General features: G+C 38.3%; 1 protein-coding gene across 1 annotated transcript in view; it reads right to left on the reverse strand.

Annotated features, from left to right (window-relative positions):
- The window catches only part of ABCA13 (ATP binding cassette subfamily A member 13), a 457,705-nt gene that overhangs the window by 310,474 nt on the left and 131,186 nt on the right, over nucleotides 1-16,045 (reverse strand). Inside the window, exons 22-24 of the mRNA XM_045286290.1 lie at nucleotides 6,407-6,546; nucleotides 3,837-3,950; nucleotides 1,007-1,097 (exon numbers count right to left, since the gene is read on the reverse strand). Coding sequence (XP_045142225.1) covers nucleotides 1,007-1,097; nucleotides 3,837-3,950; nucleotides 6,407-6,546 — 345 coding nt within the window. The remainder of the gene's footprint in view (nucleotides 1-1,006; nucleotides 1,098-3,836; nucleotides 3,951-6,406; nucleotides 6,547-16,045) is intronic.

Consider the following 16,045-nt stretch of genomic DNA (forward strand, 5'->3'; position numbering starts at 1 on the left):
AAAATAATAATAATTTATAATTTAGCAAGGGTTTGTGAGAGAGGGTGGGGGGGAGGGAGGGGGAAGAAATGGGGAGCAGACATCAGGGTCTTAAGTGGGAAGAGAATGCTTTGAAAATGATGATAGCGGCATATGTGCCAATGTGCTTGACACACTGGATGAATGTATGGATTGTGATAAGAGATGTAAGAGCCCCAATAAAAGTATTTAAAGAAAAAAGAAAGAAAGAAAATTATATGGAGCATGTTATATCTGGCACACACAGGTCACTTGAGGGTAGAATCAATTCCACCGCAACGGATTGTTGGACAGTCACAGTCTCTGAACTTGTATCCGTCAGGCAAACCTTAGCCCCTTTCTTCTAAACGGGCCATAGAAGTGACCTGCACTTGCCTGACACTGGATTGAGCTCAATGGTTTTCTTTTTGGAGAAGCATTTCTTTCTGCAGATCTCCTCTCTAGCTCGAGCTTCCACGTGTGCTCATGAGAGAAATCTCACCTCACCAATTGTCTTTGCCTGTAAGCATGTTCATCCTCCCCCACTAGACTGTGCTGTAAGAAAATGATCTACTTTCTCCACACCCGTACACATATCAATATCTAAGGAATTAATGAATTAATAAGGTGCAGTGTTTCCACACATTTTTGCATATGGATAGATTTTTATCTGTGATATACCTTTTTAAATTAATGTAATCAATTTTTTAAAATAATAATAGTCCTGTTATGTCAAGTTTCTTTGTAACTCATATCCTTAAATTCAAATCAGAAGGATGCATTCATTGTTGTTGTTGAACTTAGCTAAGTTCTTTTTTATTCCAGCCTGGAGTCAGCAAAGCAGAGAATTTTAGGTAGGAAAAATCCTCAGAGCTGATTTAGTTTAAATGAATCATTTTAGCGATGAGACATCAGAAACTAGTGTCACCAGCTAGTCAGTGGCCCAAGTGTGAGGACCCCAATGGCAGAAGCATTGGCATATGAACCCGAGCAGCCCCAGCACACTTACCATACGACTGAAGCTTTTCAGTAAGTTTGTCTACATCAATATGCAACTGGCTCTCTATAAATGTTCTTATAAATTTGTTTCTCAGGGCTTCCTAAAAGCAAACAATACAGCGTCACTAGTAAAAATACTTCTATAATTTCCTTATTGACTAATTTTTAGTTATTCAAAGATTCACTGCACAAAAATTGTCCATAAAGTGAATCCACTTAAAAGAGATTCTAAAAAATTATAGTGAATAGTGGGGCACATTTTGTAGGATTTTATCTTTAGAAAAATAACTATGATCATTTAGATTATAATTGTGATTTGTACCAATATTGGGAACAAAGAATGAACCAAGTGTTTAATTTGGGGCGGACAATGCTAACAAAACTAGTGGTGGTATTATACAACCTTCGTAGCTTCATATTTAATTTTCCACGGTCCAAATGTAAAGAGGTAGTCATTATTGTAAGCCACTAAAGACCAGTTACATTATTTTCCCCAAACTGTGTCTTAATCATTGATACTCAAATCACTCTCCTTGAAAACATCTTTATTTTGTTAACTATCATTTTTATCTCATTATGAAGGGTTCTAACTCTGCTTCATTTCACAAAGATTTTTTCTATGGAGTTTCTTTAAAATCACAGTCATGGACTTAATAAAACATGATGTCTTTGCATAGCAATCGGCATGCATTTATTTGCATTGAACCATCACATGCCCAGCATTCAAAAACCAGCAAGATACACAGTGGAAAACATTTGATGCAGTCAGGCTGAACTTCAGCATTAAAAAAAAGGGACTAATTTTGGAGTTGGTGAGTTCAATAGAGAACAATTATTTTTGTATGTTAACACGACTTTGTTTTAGCACACAACCTTATAACATGGAACATTTAAGGTAAAAAGCCTAGTACCTTTAGTAGCTACCCTTTCATTTCTTTTATTTGCCTCATTTAAATGGCAATTACACGCCACATAAAAATGACAAAACTATTGGCAGCTTGTGCTCTTTGGGGTTTTTGTTTTGTGCTGTTTGTTTTTTCAGAATCTTATTTATCTCCTTTCTTTGGGCATTTGCCAGACAATGTGCTGAGTCATTTATTATTTCATATACTCTCCCAATCTCACCATTTGGAAACCAATTTTGCTTTTCACTATTGAAAGGGGCCCAGTTGGTTCAGTGAGCTAAGCATTTGACTGTGACCCTCAAAATCAGCTGTTCAAACCCACGAGCTGTGCTACCGGACCAAGATGAAGCTGTCGGCTCCTGTAAAGGTTTAGTCTTGGAAACCACAGGAGCCACCCCCTCTGTTCTATTGAGGTACTAGGAGTTGGAATCAACCCATGGGCTATGGGTACAGTTTGGGGGATTTACTGATAAGAAAGGTAAAGTATCATCAGTATAGGAAATACTCAAAGATAAAAACTATTTATCCATGGAACTAAGCCACAAACACAGGTCTGGACTTAAAAATAAAGCCATAATAAACTAAACTTGATCCCACTGCTAAAAGAAATAAAATAATAACTTAAAATACTTTATTCTGTGTAAGCTCAAAAGTTATGTAAAGGAAGGAACAGGTGGCTTTAATTTCCAAGGTGACTATTTAGTAAACAGTCTGCAGACAAATTATAAATTTCCCCAGGAATCTTTGCCCAACTCTTGAGCCACTGTTGTTATTAGGTGCTGGGGAGGAGCTTTTGGCTCCCAGCAACCCCGTGGGACAGAGTAGAACTGACCTGATGGGTTTTCCAGGTTCTCTTCTGTCCAAGCACAGATATCCATTTTCTCCTCTAAAATGTGCTGGGTGGACTCAAACTGCCAACCTTTCAATTAGTAGCCAAGTACTAAACCACTGCACCATTAGGGGTCCTTGACGGTGTGTTAGGTGTTTCTTTATGTAATCACAGTCAAAAGGCTATCCACTGCTGCTGGGTTGATTCAGACTCGCAGTGACCTGATCTAGAGTTTCTAAGGTTGTACAACTTTGAAGGGGCAAACAGACTCATCTTTCACCCTTAGAGCAGTTGGTGAATTTAAACCTCTGACCGGAAATTAATAGCCCAATGCATAACTCATGGCACCATCAGGGAAATTGTACATATTCAGTTTGTCATTTCTATTGTATGTAATTATAATTAATGCATCAAAGTCTCAATTACTGTCTGGCCAGTTACAAAACAAAAAATGATCTGTTGATCTCTGTACTGACAAATAGGTCAATGAGCAGAAAATTAGTAGAATAAAAACAATAATAGCAAGCATACAACTGTGGCTACAATGAGAATGAACACCACAGACCTCCAACTTCAATAAACATAGTCCAGTAGGCTCAGGTGTGGTGTTCTGAATTCCACCTCCCTGAAATCTTCTTCTTGAGTGCTTGATCACTGTACACCTCACAGGCTATCCCCTGTGAATGTCAAGATGCAACTGGGATGCCTATTGAAGCCCATTCCCAGATGACACAGATTCCTTCCATAGCCAACTTCAGCGTAATAACTCCCTGAAAGTCTAACCAACATTTATTAACTGCACAAAGGATGTTTCCTCTCAAATTTCTACATCTCTTTCGGTCACAGTCACAGTCTGACAGCCCTTCCTGCCTTCCTGTTCCCTCAATCTTGTTCTCTACCAGGTGTTTCTGCAACTCCATCTTGACATTTGTTTCTTGGAAGACCCAGATTAACACAGTGGTTTTTCCTTTGTGCAAAACACTATTCTAAGTACTGTGCTTATCCTAGCTTATTTATGCCAGTTATCAATTTGTAGTCTTCTAAAGGATCATTCTGATTTGTCACATATACTCTACCAACCAGAGAAGCAATGCTTCATCACTCACCTGAAATTGGTTAAGCATCTGGCTATTCCCAGTTCTCTGAAAAAGGCTGGATACGTTCAGTAGTGTTTCTGATAATGTCTTTATCTTGTCCACAAAATAAAATGTATAATTAGCCTGAAAAATAAAGCATATTTTTATATAGTTCTAATCAAATTAAAAATATATATTCAGGAGACTCCTTTGTGCTGTAAAAAAAAAAAAAACTATAACAGAGCACATAACATTGTGAATAATTTTGTCATCTAAGCAGAAGCCCATCATTTCCATCTGCATGCTAATTGACTGGTACATATGTATGCAATGTGAAAAGTCCTCGCAGCTAAAGTACAAAGTCAAGCCCCATTCCCTTTTGTCTTCCTCAATCCAGGAGACATACACCTGTGCACCACTGGGTTTCCAGGATTTAAACCATTGCTGGGTGCAGTATATGTCCCCAATACATATCAATTAAATAAAACAATGCTTGTCCATGCTTGCTTCTCAAAAATACACCTATATGCTTAACTAATATCTAATTTTTGGATTCCATTTCATACAGGTATGTGTTTATTTCAAATTATGCATGTTTAAACATGTTTCCGTGATTAATGGATTGTTAGAGAAAAGTTCTCTCAGTACTGCACTTGTCTTAGGCTTGTTAGGATGATTCCCTCCCCGCAAAAAAAGAAAGTCACTACTATTGAGTCAATGCTAACTCACAATGGTCCAATAGGACACAGTAATATTGCCCCTCTGGGTTTCTGAGACTGTAACTGTTTATGGGAGTACAAAGCCCTAGTTCTATCCCTACAGAGTGGATAATAGTCCACAAAACACCGGGGTTTGGTAAAGTAGCAGGATACAAGTTTAACAAACAGAAATCAATTGGATTCCCATATATACACAGTAAAGAACTCAAAAAAAGAGAGAAAACAATACCATTTACAATAGCCACACAAAAAATAATATACTTAGTAATAAAATTAACCAAAGAAACAAAAGATCTATATAAAAAAACTACAGAACACTATTACAAGAAACCAAAAGATATCTACACTAATGGAAGAATATTCAATATTCATGGATAGGAAGGCTAAATATCATGAAAATGTTAATAATACCTAAAACAATACACAAAAACAATGCAATTTTGCTACAAAACCATTGTTTAAAGAAATGGAAAAGCTAATTACCAGCTTCATATAGAGAGGAAAAAGATCCAGGATAAGTAAAAATTTTTCAAAAAAGGGACAAAGTAGGAATCCTTGCACTACCCTCCCTCAAAACCTACTACACAGCCACGTAGTCAAAACAGGTATTGGTATGATGATAAATACATAGACCAATAGAATAGAATGCAAAACACAGAAATAAAAGCATCCACTTAGAAGCAACTGATTTTCCACAAAGGACCAAAGATTAAATGGGAAAGGGACACTCTTTTCAACAAATTGTGCTGGAAAAATTGGATCCCTCTCTCCAGAAGAATGAAACAGGACCCATACCTCACCCTATGCACAAAAACAAACTCAAGATGGATTAAAGACCTAAATGTAAACCCCAGAGCTATCATCATCAATTCATAAAACTAGGACAAACATAAAGGTACTATTTCAGGGCATACACAGACTATCAAGTATAATAAAGGAAGTACACATAGTGGGAGACAAAATAGGTGATTGGAACCTATTAAAAAGTACAATACTTAAGTACATCAAAATATTTCATTAAAAGAGTAAAATGAGAATCCATAGGTGGGAAAGAAATCTTTAACAATAGCACAACAGACAAGGAACTAACTAATTTATGTTTCATAAATTCTGCAACACTTCAATATGAAAAAAAATTTAAAACAATCCAATTAAAAGGTCGTCAAAGGATATTAAAAGACACTTCACAAGGAATGAGACTCAAATCACTAACACACAAGGAAACGCTCATGATTGCCAGTCATCCAGAAAATGAACATCAAAACTACAATGAGATATTACCTTACACTCACAACAATAGCTCAATTAAAAAATAATAAAAAACAGAACAAATGCCAGAGAGGATGTGGAGAAGTTGGATGTCATAGCCCTTGGGGGCGGTGGATGACAATATGACACTAACTAAAGCAACTGGGAGTAGAAATGCCAGGTGATCTAGGACTACAACTACGAGACATGTACACCAGAGAAGGAAGAGACAGACACAACAGATGCAGCCTTCTGCATGTTCACTGCAGCACAGTTCACAGTAGCAAGAAGCTGGAAACAGCCCAAATGCACATCAATTGGGAATTACAATTTTTAATTTTTATGACAATGTTTAATGTTCTATAATTTCAATGCACCATTTCTTCTTAAACAACGCCCATAAAATATTACCCTCTAAGAAAATGACTCAGAAAATGCAATTTTAACAACAATGAGAAAAATATCCAGGCCAAAAAGAATGCTAATCGTGTGTGTGTGTGTGTGTGTGTGTATAATTTCTAGTTCTAGTTAATATTTATTAACTATGCACCCAGCAATTCTTTTAAATATTTAAATGATTTATTCCTGGTGTAATACTTGCACAATCTGTAAATTTCTTTCATTTCAGCTTACCTTTTGAATGACTTCATTGATTTCAGGAGTATTTGGTGTATAGAGTATTTTTCCATGCAATATAGGTTTTAGGAAGGCCCACACCAATGCACCATTTGGAAACTGTAGAATTTCCTGATAAAGCTTCATGCAAAATGGTGCTGTCATAAAACAGAAAAACAATATATATTTTTTAAAAACAGAACAATATACAGTGTATATATATTTTAATATATATTTTTATTTTAATATATTTTTCGATATAATATATTTTAATACATTATATGTAATATATTTTAAATATATATCTTGTCACACAAACTCCTCAATATGATAGGAAAACATATTTACATAACAATAATGCCATTGCTATTTATCAAGGAAATATATCTTTAATGCCACTACTCTGAACTTGAGCACTGAATTGGAAATATATTTTTCATAGTTCTTGTCTCAAAAAAATTTCAGGATACTCTACATGTTTCAAAATTGATTAAGACAATGAGTGATGACATAGATACTTGAAAATAAAAATGGTATTATAAAAATGATTTTTCATTTTTAATCTAGAAAATCACCAATTCAACAGTTCATTCTACTAAGACTTTAATTATAGAGTAAACTTACATACTGCTATTGAATTTTCTTTGCTGCACCTAAACAGAACTATTACACTTCTGGTTTTTAATATATTAAAATTAATTGTTTTCACACTGTTAATAATTTATGGTGCTCTCATCATTCTTGTGGGGAATATTTGGGTTCTAATGAATATTTATGTGACTGCCTAATTAAATACATACCTGAAAAAGGTAGACATTTCATCACAATGATAATTAATAATTAGTCATTTTAAGGCTTAAGTGTAACTAATTCTTCAATCCCTAAAGAGAGTATTTAAAATAAAAATATTCTCTTAGCTTTGCTAATGATTCAAAATACAGAAGGATAAAGAGTATTGTTGTAGTGATTTTAACCATTAATTTCATATTACCACATTGTCCATTACAAAAGAAAACAAAACTTTATTTACCATACTCAATAAAATTGATAGAAGTAGTCCCTTTAATATAAACTAATCATAATCATATCATGAATTTTAAACATTGACTTATAGAGACTGTTATTACTGATATCTTAGCAACTTACTTTAAAAAAAGTTTTATTGACATAAGATTCAAATAATACACATTTCAATAGTTCAATTATATTCAAGAGTTGTGTAGTCATCATCACAAGCAATTTTAAGTCATTTCTTCTCCCTTGAATTCACTGTGTTACCTCTCCACTACCTACCAATCTCCCCTGCCATGTCTCTAGGAAACAATTAATCCAGTTGCTGTTTTTATAGATTCACCTAATCTAGAATTCATATATAGAAAAATATACCTCCCAAAAATCAAAGCCTAAAACAACCCAACAATGAGAGAATAAAACAGAGAAAAACATCAACCAAAAAGAAAGCAGAAAATATTAAAAGTTGGGAAAAAATATATTACATCAAAAGGGATATCAAATGACAAATTGTCACATTTAACCTAACTACTTCTGCAGTAATCCACCCCACACACACACTTTGTTTGAAAACAATGTCATTCCCATCCCTGATTCATACTCATAGAGAGTTCACTGGAGAATTAATCCACTTGATGGATTATGTAAATGGATTTGGGGATTTCACTGTCATCCACACAGCCTTCATGAACTAGGAGCTTAGAATTTAAGCTCCAATACTGTTCCCTCCTCTGATTTGGAGTTTCTCATTTGCAATCCTTGGATCACACAAGCGTGTGTGGTTCCTTCCATGTGGACTTAGTAGAAGCCTCATTTAAACAGCTCTTTGTTTTAAGATCCCAAATACTACTCTTTCTGAGAGCTGAGCACCCTCTGCTTCCTACACCACACTCTGTGAGGACACCAGTATCTTCAGTGATATTTTCACTTCATGAGGACAATGCTGAGCAGGGCCATGAGATAAAAACTACATGTTCTTAGATTAGGGCTACAGTTAAGTTAAACTCAAACTCTATTCATGTATCTATGTTTTATATATGTCAACATGGTTTTCAAGATGTACAAAAACAAACAAGCAAACTCACTATCATGGACTTGATTTTGATTCATAGCAATCCTATAGGGAAGGGTAGAACTTCCCACGAGTGCCCAAGATAGAAAGTCCTATTTTTCTCTCATGTACAAATAAGTGATAAATCTATTATATAAATGTGTGTGTATATATACATATATACATACATATATAAATACATACATACAGAGTGTATGTGTAATCCCCTTCTCCAAGAGACAGACATATCTCCCCCAACCCCACCCCTGAACACACACACACACACAGTATCTTGATATTAAATTCCCATAAGTTTCACTAATCACTCTTGGAGGAGTGAGGGATGCCTTTTTGATTTGGGGTGACCTCAGAACAATGTTGTGTGGCAGAAACTGATTGGTATTTTCGCTCTGTCCCATCTTGAGAAACTGAGTCTAGCTGGTGAGGTCTCCTCTTTCGAAGTGGTTTTTAAGATGCATAAATGAAGGGGATGGTGTATGGTTCATGGGCACTAGGCAGACTCACTTCCGTTACTTGGAAGGCAGGATTAGAAGATTGCACAGCCTGAAAACAGGAGCCTTGCCTTTGTCTTGGTGCTTACAGAAGTGCTCTCAGACCATATTTGTCCTTTTGTGATTGACTGACTTCACTCAGCATGATGGTTTCCATGTCGATCTATGTCATGAGACATTTCATGGTTTCATCACTGTATTTTAGAGATGCATAGTATTCTATTATGTATATATACCATAGTTTCTTTATCCATTCTCTCACGGGGTATTTGGCTGTTTCCAGCTTCTTGCTAGTGTGAACTTGACTAAAATGAACATGGGATAGCCTACATCTGTTCGTTTCCTGTGTCTCACGTCTTTGCTGAGTCATATGGGATTTCTATTATCAATTGTTCTAGGTAGCACCATATTGATTTTCACAATGGTCGTGTATAGTTACAATCCTACCAGTTGTGTTCCAATATGTCCACATAAGAGTTCTAACATCTCTGCATCATCTCCAGCACATTGTTTTGTTTTATGAATTGGGCTGTCACAGTTTTGATTTGTGTCTCTCAAATGGCTAATAATTATGAGCCATGTGTTTGTGTGGCATTTCAATGTCATTTGTGCTGAACTGTCTATTCATGTCTTTTGTCCACTTTTTATTGTATAGTTTGTAATTCTCTTACGAAGGTGTTGCAGAATTCTATAGATTTTGGTAATTAGACCCTTGTTTGTCGTGCCATTGCTAAAGACTTTTTTCTGAATCCCTGGGAATCTCATTTTACTCTTTTGATGGAGTCTTTTGATGTGCCTAAGTGTTTGATTTTACTAAAGGGTAGTCATCGATTTTGTCTTCCATTGTGTGTGCTTCCTTTATTATACTTGGTAGACGGTGTGTGCCTGTCTTGCAATAGAACCTTTAAGTTTGTCCCAAATTTCTAATTGATAATTATATCTGTGGAGTTTACATTTAGGTCTCTAATCCATCTTGAGTTTGTTTTTGTGCATATGATGAGGTATGGGTCCTGCTTTATTCTTCCAGATATGGAGATGCAGTTTTCCCAGCACCACTTATTGAAGAGGCTGTCCCTATCCCATTTAATATGTTTTGGTCCTTTGTTGAAAATCAGTTGCTTGTAGGTGTATGCTTTGTTTTGAAGTTTTCTGTTCTGTTCCATTGGACTATGTATCTATCATTGTACCAGTACCAGGCCACTTTGACTCCTGTTTCTGTGTAATAGGTTTTGAGGTTGGGTAGTGCAATGCTTACTACCTTGTTCTTCTGTGTTGTTGTTATTGTTTTTGTTTTTTTGGCTTAGACTGGATCTCTTCCTTTTCTATATGTAGTCTATAACTTGTTTTTCCATTTCTTTAAAGAATGAAGTTGACATATTTATCACAATTGCATTGCATTTGTAGATTGCTTTAGGTAGTGTTGACATTTTCACAATATGAAGTATTCCTATCCATGAACACAAGTATTCTACCATTAGTGTAGGTCTCTCTCGGTTTCTTGTAATAGTGATCTGTAGTTTTCTTTGTACAAGTGTTTTGTTTCTTTGGTTAGGTTTATTTCTAAGCATTTTATCTTTTGAGTGGCTTTTGTAAATTATATTGTTTCCATTAGGCCTCTTTTGGTACTCTCCTGTGAGTATATAGGAATACAATTGCTTTCTGTTTGCTAAACTTGTATTTTGCTACTTGTATCCAAATCCCTTGGTTGTTTCCAACAATCTTTTTGTTGAGTCTTTGAGATTCTCTCTCTATAAAATTATATCATCTGTAAACAGTGGGAATTTCAGTTCTTCTTTGTCCAATTGCATTCCTTTGATTTCTTTTCATTGTCTACTGGTTCTGGCTAAGACATCCTACATAATAACAACTTATTCTTTAAACTATAAGCTTCATATGGACTGCAGCAATTTAGGTTACAGAAATGACATCTATGAGTATAGAATACGAAATTTGAAACCAATAATTCTTATATTTGCCACTTGTTATTCATTTCACTCAAGGCTATCTGAGCTTCTATCAAGTCATCTGGAAAAGTGTTGTTAGGTGTCATTAAGTCAGTTCCAACCTATTGTGACCCCAGGCATAACAGAGCAAAATACTGCCCAGTCCTACACCATATCCACAAGTGTCCCCATGCTTGAGCCCATTGTTGCAATCACTGTGTCAAGCCATTTTATTGAGACCCTGGCTCTTTTTCACTGCCCCTCTATTTACCAAGCATGTTGTGTTTCTCTAGGGACTGGTCTCTCCTGAAAACATGTCCTAAGTATGGAAGATGAAATCTCATCATCCATGTCTCTAAAGAGTACTCTGGCTGTACTTCTTACAAGACAGATTTATTTGTCCTCTTAATAGTCCATAATACCTTGAATACTCTTTCCAGCACCACAAATCAAATGCATTAATTCTTGAAAAGCAAGTATGTTACTTTGAGGACTAAAGTGTGTCTGATTCAAGGCATGGCATTGTCACCTGCTTCATATGCATGTGAAAGTTGGGCATTGAATAAGGAAGACCAAATTATAACCTGAAAATTTAGCAAACTAATAATTGCCTAATGGTTTACATGATAGTGATTTGAAATGAAATAAGTGAAATGATCAGTAATATCAGGTGTTCCTACTGGTAGGTGAATGGTTGGATTGATAAATGTTTTCATGGTTGGGAGGTATAATGTAAATCCTTCAAATGTAAAAATAAATAAAATATTAATTATATAGGTATACATATACATATATTATATGCATTTGAGAGGATATTTCTACATGTGTATTCATACCTGCTGCCAATATAGCCATGAATGTTGTAAAGCCTGAAGAAAAAATATTATAAATATTTTTTTAGCCATACCAATTATCTTGAAGGACTGATTTATTGGACCTATGGGCTCAGGGCCGTATTCTTGAGGGACACCAAGTTCAATTGGTGTAGCAATTCACAAAGATAATGTTGTACAACCTACTTTGTTGAGTACCAACTATGGTCTGAAAACCTCATGAAACAGACATTTTAATTGCAACTATTGGTTTCTCCATGTTCAGAGCAAAAAAAATGAGTGAATAAAATCATAGACACATGGAAATAATTAGGCCAAAGGAGCAGTGTAGTATTCAAACCCAGCCTCCACAAGCCTGAGATAAGCTGGGCTACATGGTACCCACCTATCACTGCTGACCACCCTGAAAGGATCACAACATAAAGTCCTAGAAAAGGGAGAGGATTGTGTAGAACAACACTGAATATCATACAGGAGACTAGGTTCTCTGGAAGGATAGAAACTGGTGGAACTCCCAGCACTAAGACCTCCACATGCCCTCCAGTCCTGGAACTGAACTCATCCCCATGGCTCAACTTTCAGCCAAACAATAGTAGGACCTACACGGTAAACAAAAACATCTGGGAAGTATGTGATACTTAGCAAAACCAACCATACAGAATCAAAAGGACTGAATGTTAATGAAAACAGTAAGCACAAGGAAACATGGGTAGAGTACTGTTACATCGTGGGGATTGCAATCAATGTCACAAAACAAAATGTACATGAGTTGTTCAATGGAAAACAATTGGATTGCAGTCAAAGATGGCGTCTAGTTAAGGCTCACCCTCCCGGAGCTTCTGCTGCCAGATCAGAAAATTGGGAAATAAGGTGAAGGAAACTGGGAGGTGGGGTCCTGAAATTAGAACTAGAGTACTAGGATCTGTCCTGAACTCCCCTTTTTTGTGATTTCCACTCACACAGCAGACCAAGAACGTTCAAAATCGCTCCAGGTTCTGCGAGCTGGGCTTGTGGGCTCCAGCTGAAGAGGGACCCCCACCCTTTCACAGCAAGTAGCAATTTCCCCAGGCTGACTTCCTAGGGTGGACATAAACCCAGAGACAAAGAGAACCCACACCAGAGCTCTCCGCAGTGTTAGCTGCCTTGAGCTCATAACCTGGGGGTTGGGGGTGGTGGGTAGCCATAATTTTGAGTAGAAGAAAAAGCAGGAATTACCTGAGGCAGATCTCAGTGTGGGAGAAAATGGACAGATGGTCATAGTCCAGGGGGCGAATTCACTTCCAGTTGGCTGAGAAGGAAACAACCCCCCTGATAAGCTGGATCTCCCCCTCTGGGAGTCAGCTTGACAGCCCCCAAATCAGGACATCTCACAAGCATAATATAAAAAAGAGTGAGAATGTACATTCTTGGTAAAAACTGCAAATCCCAGGCTCATTGCTCAGCTCCAAGATTGCATGTTAAAGGAATCTCTTAACATAAATCAGCATAAGAAGCAGCCCAGCTAAGGAATGCCAGAATTTAGCTACAGTGCCTGGAGGCTTTCCATATAACAAAGACCCACTAAAGCAAGTCTAAGCTTCTAACAGAGCTAGAGCCCAGAGCCAGGAAGACAATTTAATTTAATTCTATTCCAGCTGGCCAGTGGGAAAAAATAACATAAATCCTCTGATCGAGTAGGGCACCAGCAGTCTAGAGAGGACAATAAGCCCAGCTTCCCTCTCAGTGATTGTACACACAGCTGGGGAGGTCCTGCCTATCCTGGGGCCCTACACAGTAATGAGGAAATACTCTCCCGCCTGCTGTAGTGCTACATAGAGCACAAGGCAGGTACACCAGTGAACTCCAGCACTCAGTACCGCAGTGGGAACTGATGCCTGGCCGCAGGTGCAATCTATAGTAATCCCACCCAGCAGCTGTGAGACCCTACAAGCAGGCACACCACCTGCTACCTTGAGGCAGAGTTGGAACTCCTCCAGCTCCACGGCCAGGTCTCAGTTATGTCCTTACTTACCACTGTTTCTTTTTTCTTTAGTCTCTCGCCCTTCTATCTTTCCCATCCCAGTCGTCTCAACAGCTCTGGTTTGTTTTGTTTTGTTTCTCTTCCTTTCTTTGGCCTTCTTTTCCTTCTTGTTTCCCTGTCTTTGCTATCATAAACCACCACTGGCTTGCAGGCCACTACCCTCTGCCTAGGGCAAATCAACCCAAATAGCAGGGTACTGCACACCACATGAGGCAGCTGTGACAGCCATCTACAGCGCACCACACTGCTGGGGATACCTCGGTCACACCTCTAAGGTGATCTTGCCAACTAGGGCAATTCCGCCCAGCACCACTGTATCCCTGCCTTAAAAGGGCACACCAACCTATCATCTTGGGGCCAGGCTTAAACGCCACCCACCCCACATTCAGGCAAGTACTGATTAGCTATCTCTTTATTCTTTATTTTTTTCCTTCTCACTTTCTTCCCTCTTTACCATCACAGCCAATCTTAGTGAGCACAGTTGAGTTTTTCCAATTCTTTGTCTTTCTCTTATTTTTCTTTCTTCTCTTTGTTCTCTTCGCCTCTCTCTCTGCTTTTATGATTCTCTCCCTCTCTTAACTTCCACATGTCACTGCTGGCTTCCAGCCCCCTATCCTCTGCCTAGAGCAACTCCACCCACCCAGTGGGAGAGCCACAGCCTGTCCCCTGTGACAGTGCTACACACAGCACAGCACGGGGTTTAGCCAGCTCTTTATCTATTCCTTTTTCTTTTTCTCTCCTTTTTTTCTTTCTTTTTCCTTTCTTTTTGTTCTTCTCTCACTTTTTCTTCTTTTGTCCTCTTCTATATCTTCTCTCTTTCCTGCAACAGTCTCAGCAGATTCAATTTTCCTTTTTTATTGTTTTCTTTTTTACTGTTTTCACTTTTGTTTAGACTGTGCTTTGTGTCTGAGGGGTGGGGTGGGGGTGGGGGGTGGGGAGAGTGTTGGTTTGCTTGGCATTTTTGCTCCTGTCTTTGTTTTCTTCTTTCTCTCTTTTTCTTCTCCTCTCCCTCTCTTTCCCTTCACAAGCCACTATCAACCTCCAGGCCACTCCCCTCCACCTATAGAAACTCTGAAGGCCCAACTGGGGGAGCTCCCACCCATATTTGTTGGCTTTACAGGCAGCTGGGGAAATCATGCCAGTCCTCTTCCATACACCAAGTGCCTGGGGGTTCTCCCCTTCAAATGGCTGGGGGTACTGAGCCCATAAGAGTGACTGGGAGGAACTCCTTCCCACCACCAGTGGGGCTCCATGATGCTGCGGGAACATCCACACAACCTCCAAGGTGATCTCTCTGACTAGGGTAATTCTGCCTGCCAACTACAGTGCTCTACACCAAGAAAGGTACACCCACAAAACCTTCCCTGTACTCCAGATGCAGAAGGAACCACCACATGCCACCCAAGGTTCTCCAAGTGTTGGAGGGGCTGTGGTGAAATAGGAAATCTCATCCACTGCTGGTGGGCATGTAGGTATGTACAGCTACTATGGAAATTGATTTGGTGATTTCTACAACAGATGGAAATTGAGCTACAATATGACCCATCAATCCCCCTACTTGGCGTATACCCAGAAGAGGCAAGAAACAAACCACTGCCAGACATCTGTGCTGCAATGTTCATCGTGGCACAGTTCACAACTACAAGGAGTTGGAAACAACCCAAATTTCCATCAACAGACGAATGGATTAAAAAAACCCTGGTACATACATACAATGGAGTACTACGCATTGCTAAAAAGCAATGATGAATGCATGAAGCCTAATGCCACATGAGAAGAACTGCAGGAAATCATGCTAAGTGAAGTAAGTCAAGTGCAAAAGAACAAGTATAACATGAGTCTGCTGAGGTAAGCTTTAAAAAAAACTGCAGAAGGGGCAAAGGGTAAAAGCTACTGTATACAAACATTCCTGGGGTGAGGTCCAGGTAATATGGCATGAGTAAGACCAAATCCAGGGATAGATAGTGTAGCCAATAAAAAAGGAGGGGTTGGGGGGCACAAGGGGGCAAAAGAGGATAGAAATGTGTAACAGGGGATCAGGCACTAATCCACCCAATGGGAGGGTATTGTTTATATCTCCACAGGAAAGAGGGACCAGACTTAAACCTGGTGTTCCAGGATGGGAATTCAGCATGCCAGCATGGAGAAGGGAGCCAATGGAGAGGTCTGAGGGCCTGGCCCCAATCCCAGTTATATGGGCAAATGCCCCTCCCCCCAGAAGAATTAACTTCAGAGGACGGCACTGAAGCTGCAGCTAGGGGAGAGGGACATGTCTGATCAGAGCACA

Source organism: Echinops telfairi, unplaced genomic scaffold (assembly GCF_000313985.2).
Source record: "Echinops telfairi isolate 266 unplaced genomic scaffold, ASM31398v2 ScPeMD7_7;HRSCAF=31, whole genome shotgun sequence".
NCBI classification, from domain to species: Eukaryota; Metazoa; Chordata; class Mammalia; order Afrosoricida; family Tenrecidae; genus Echinops; species Echinops telfairi.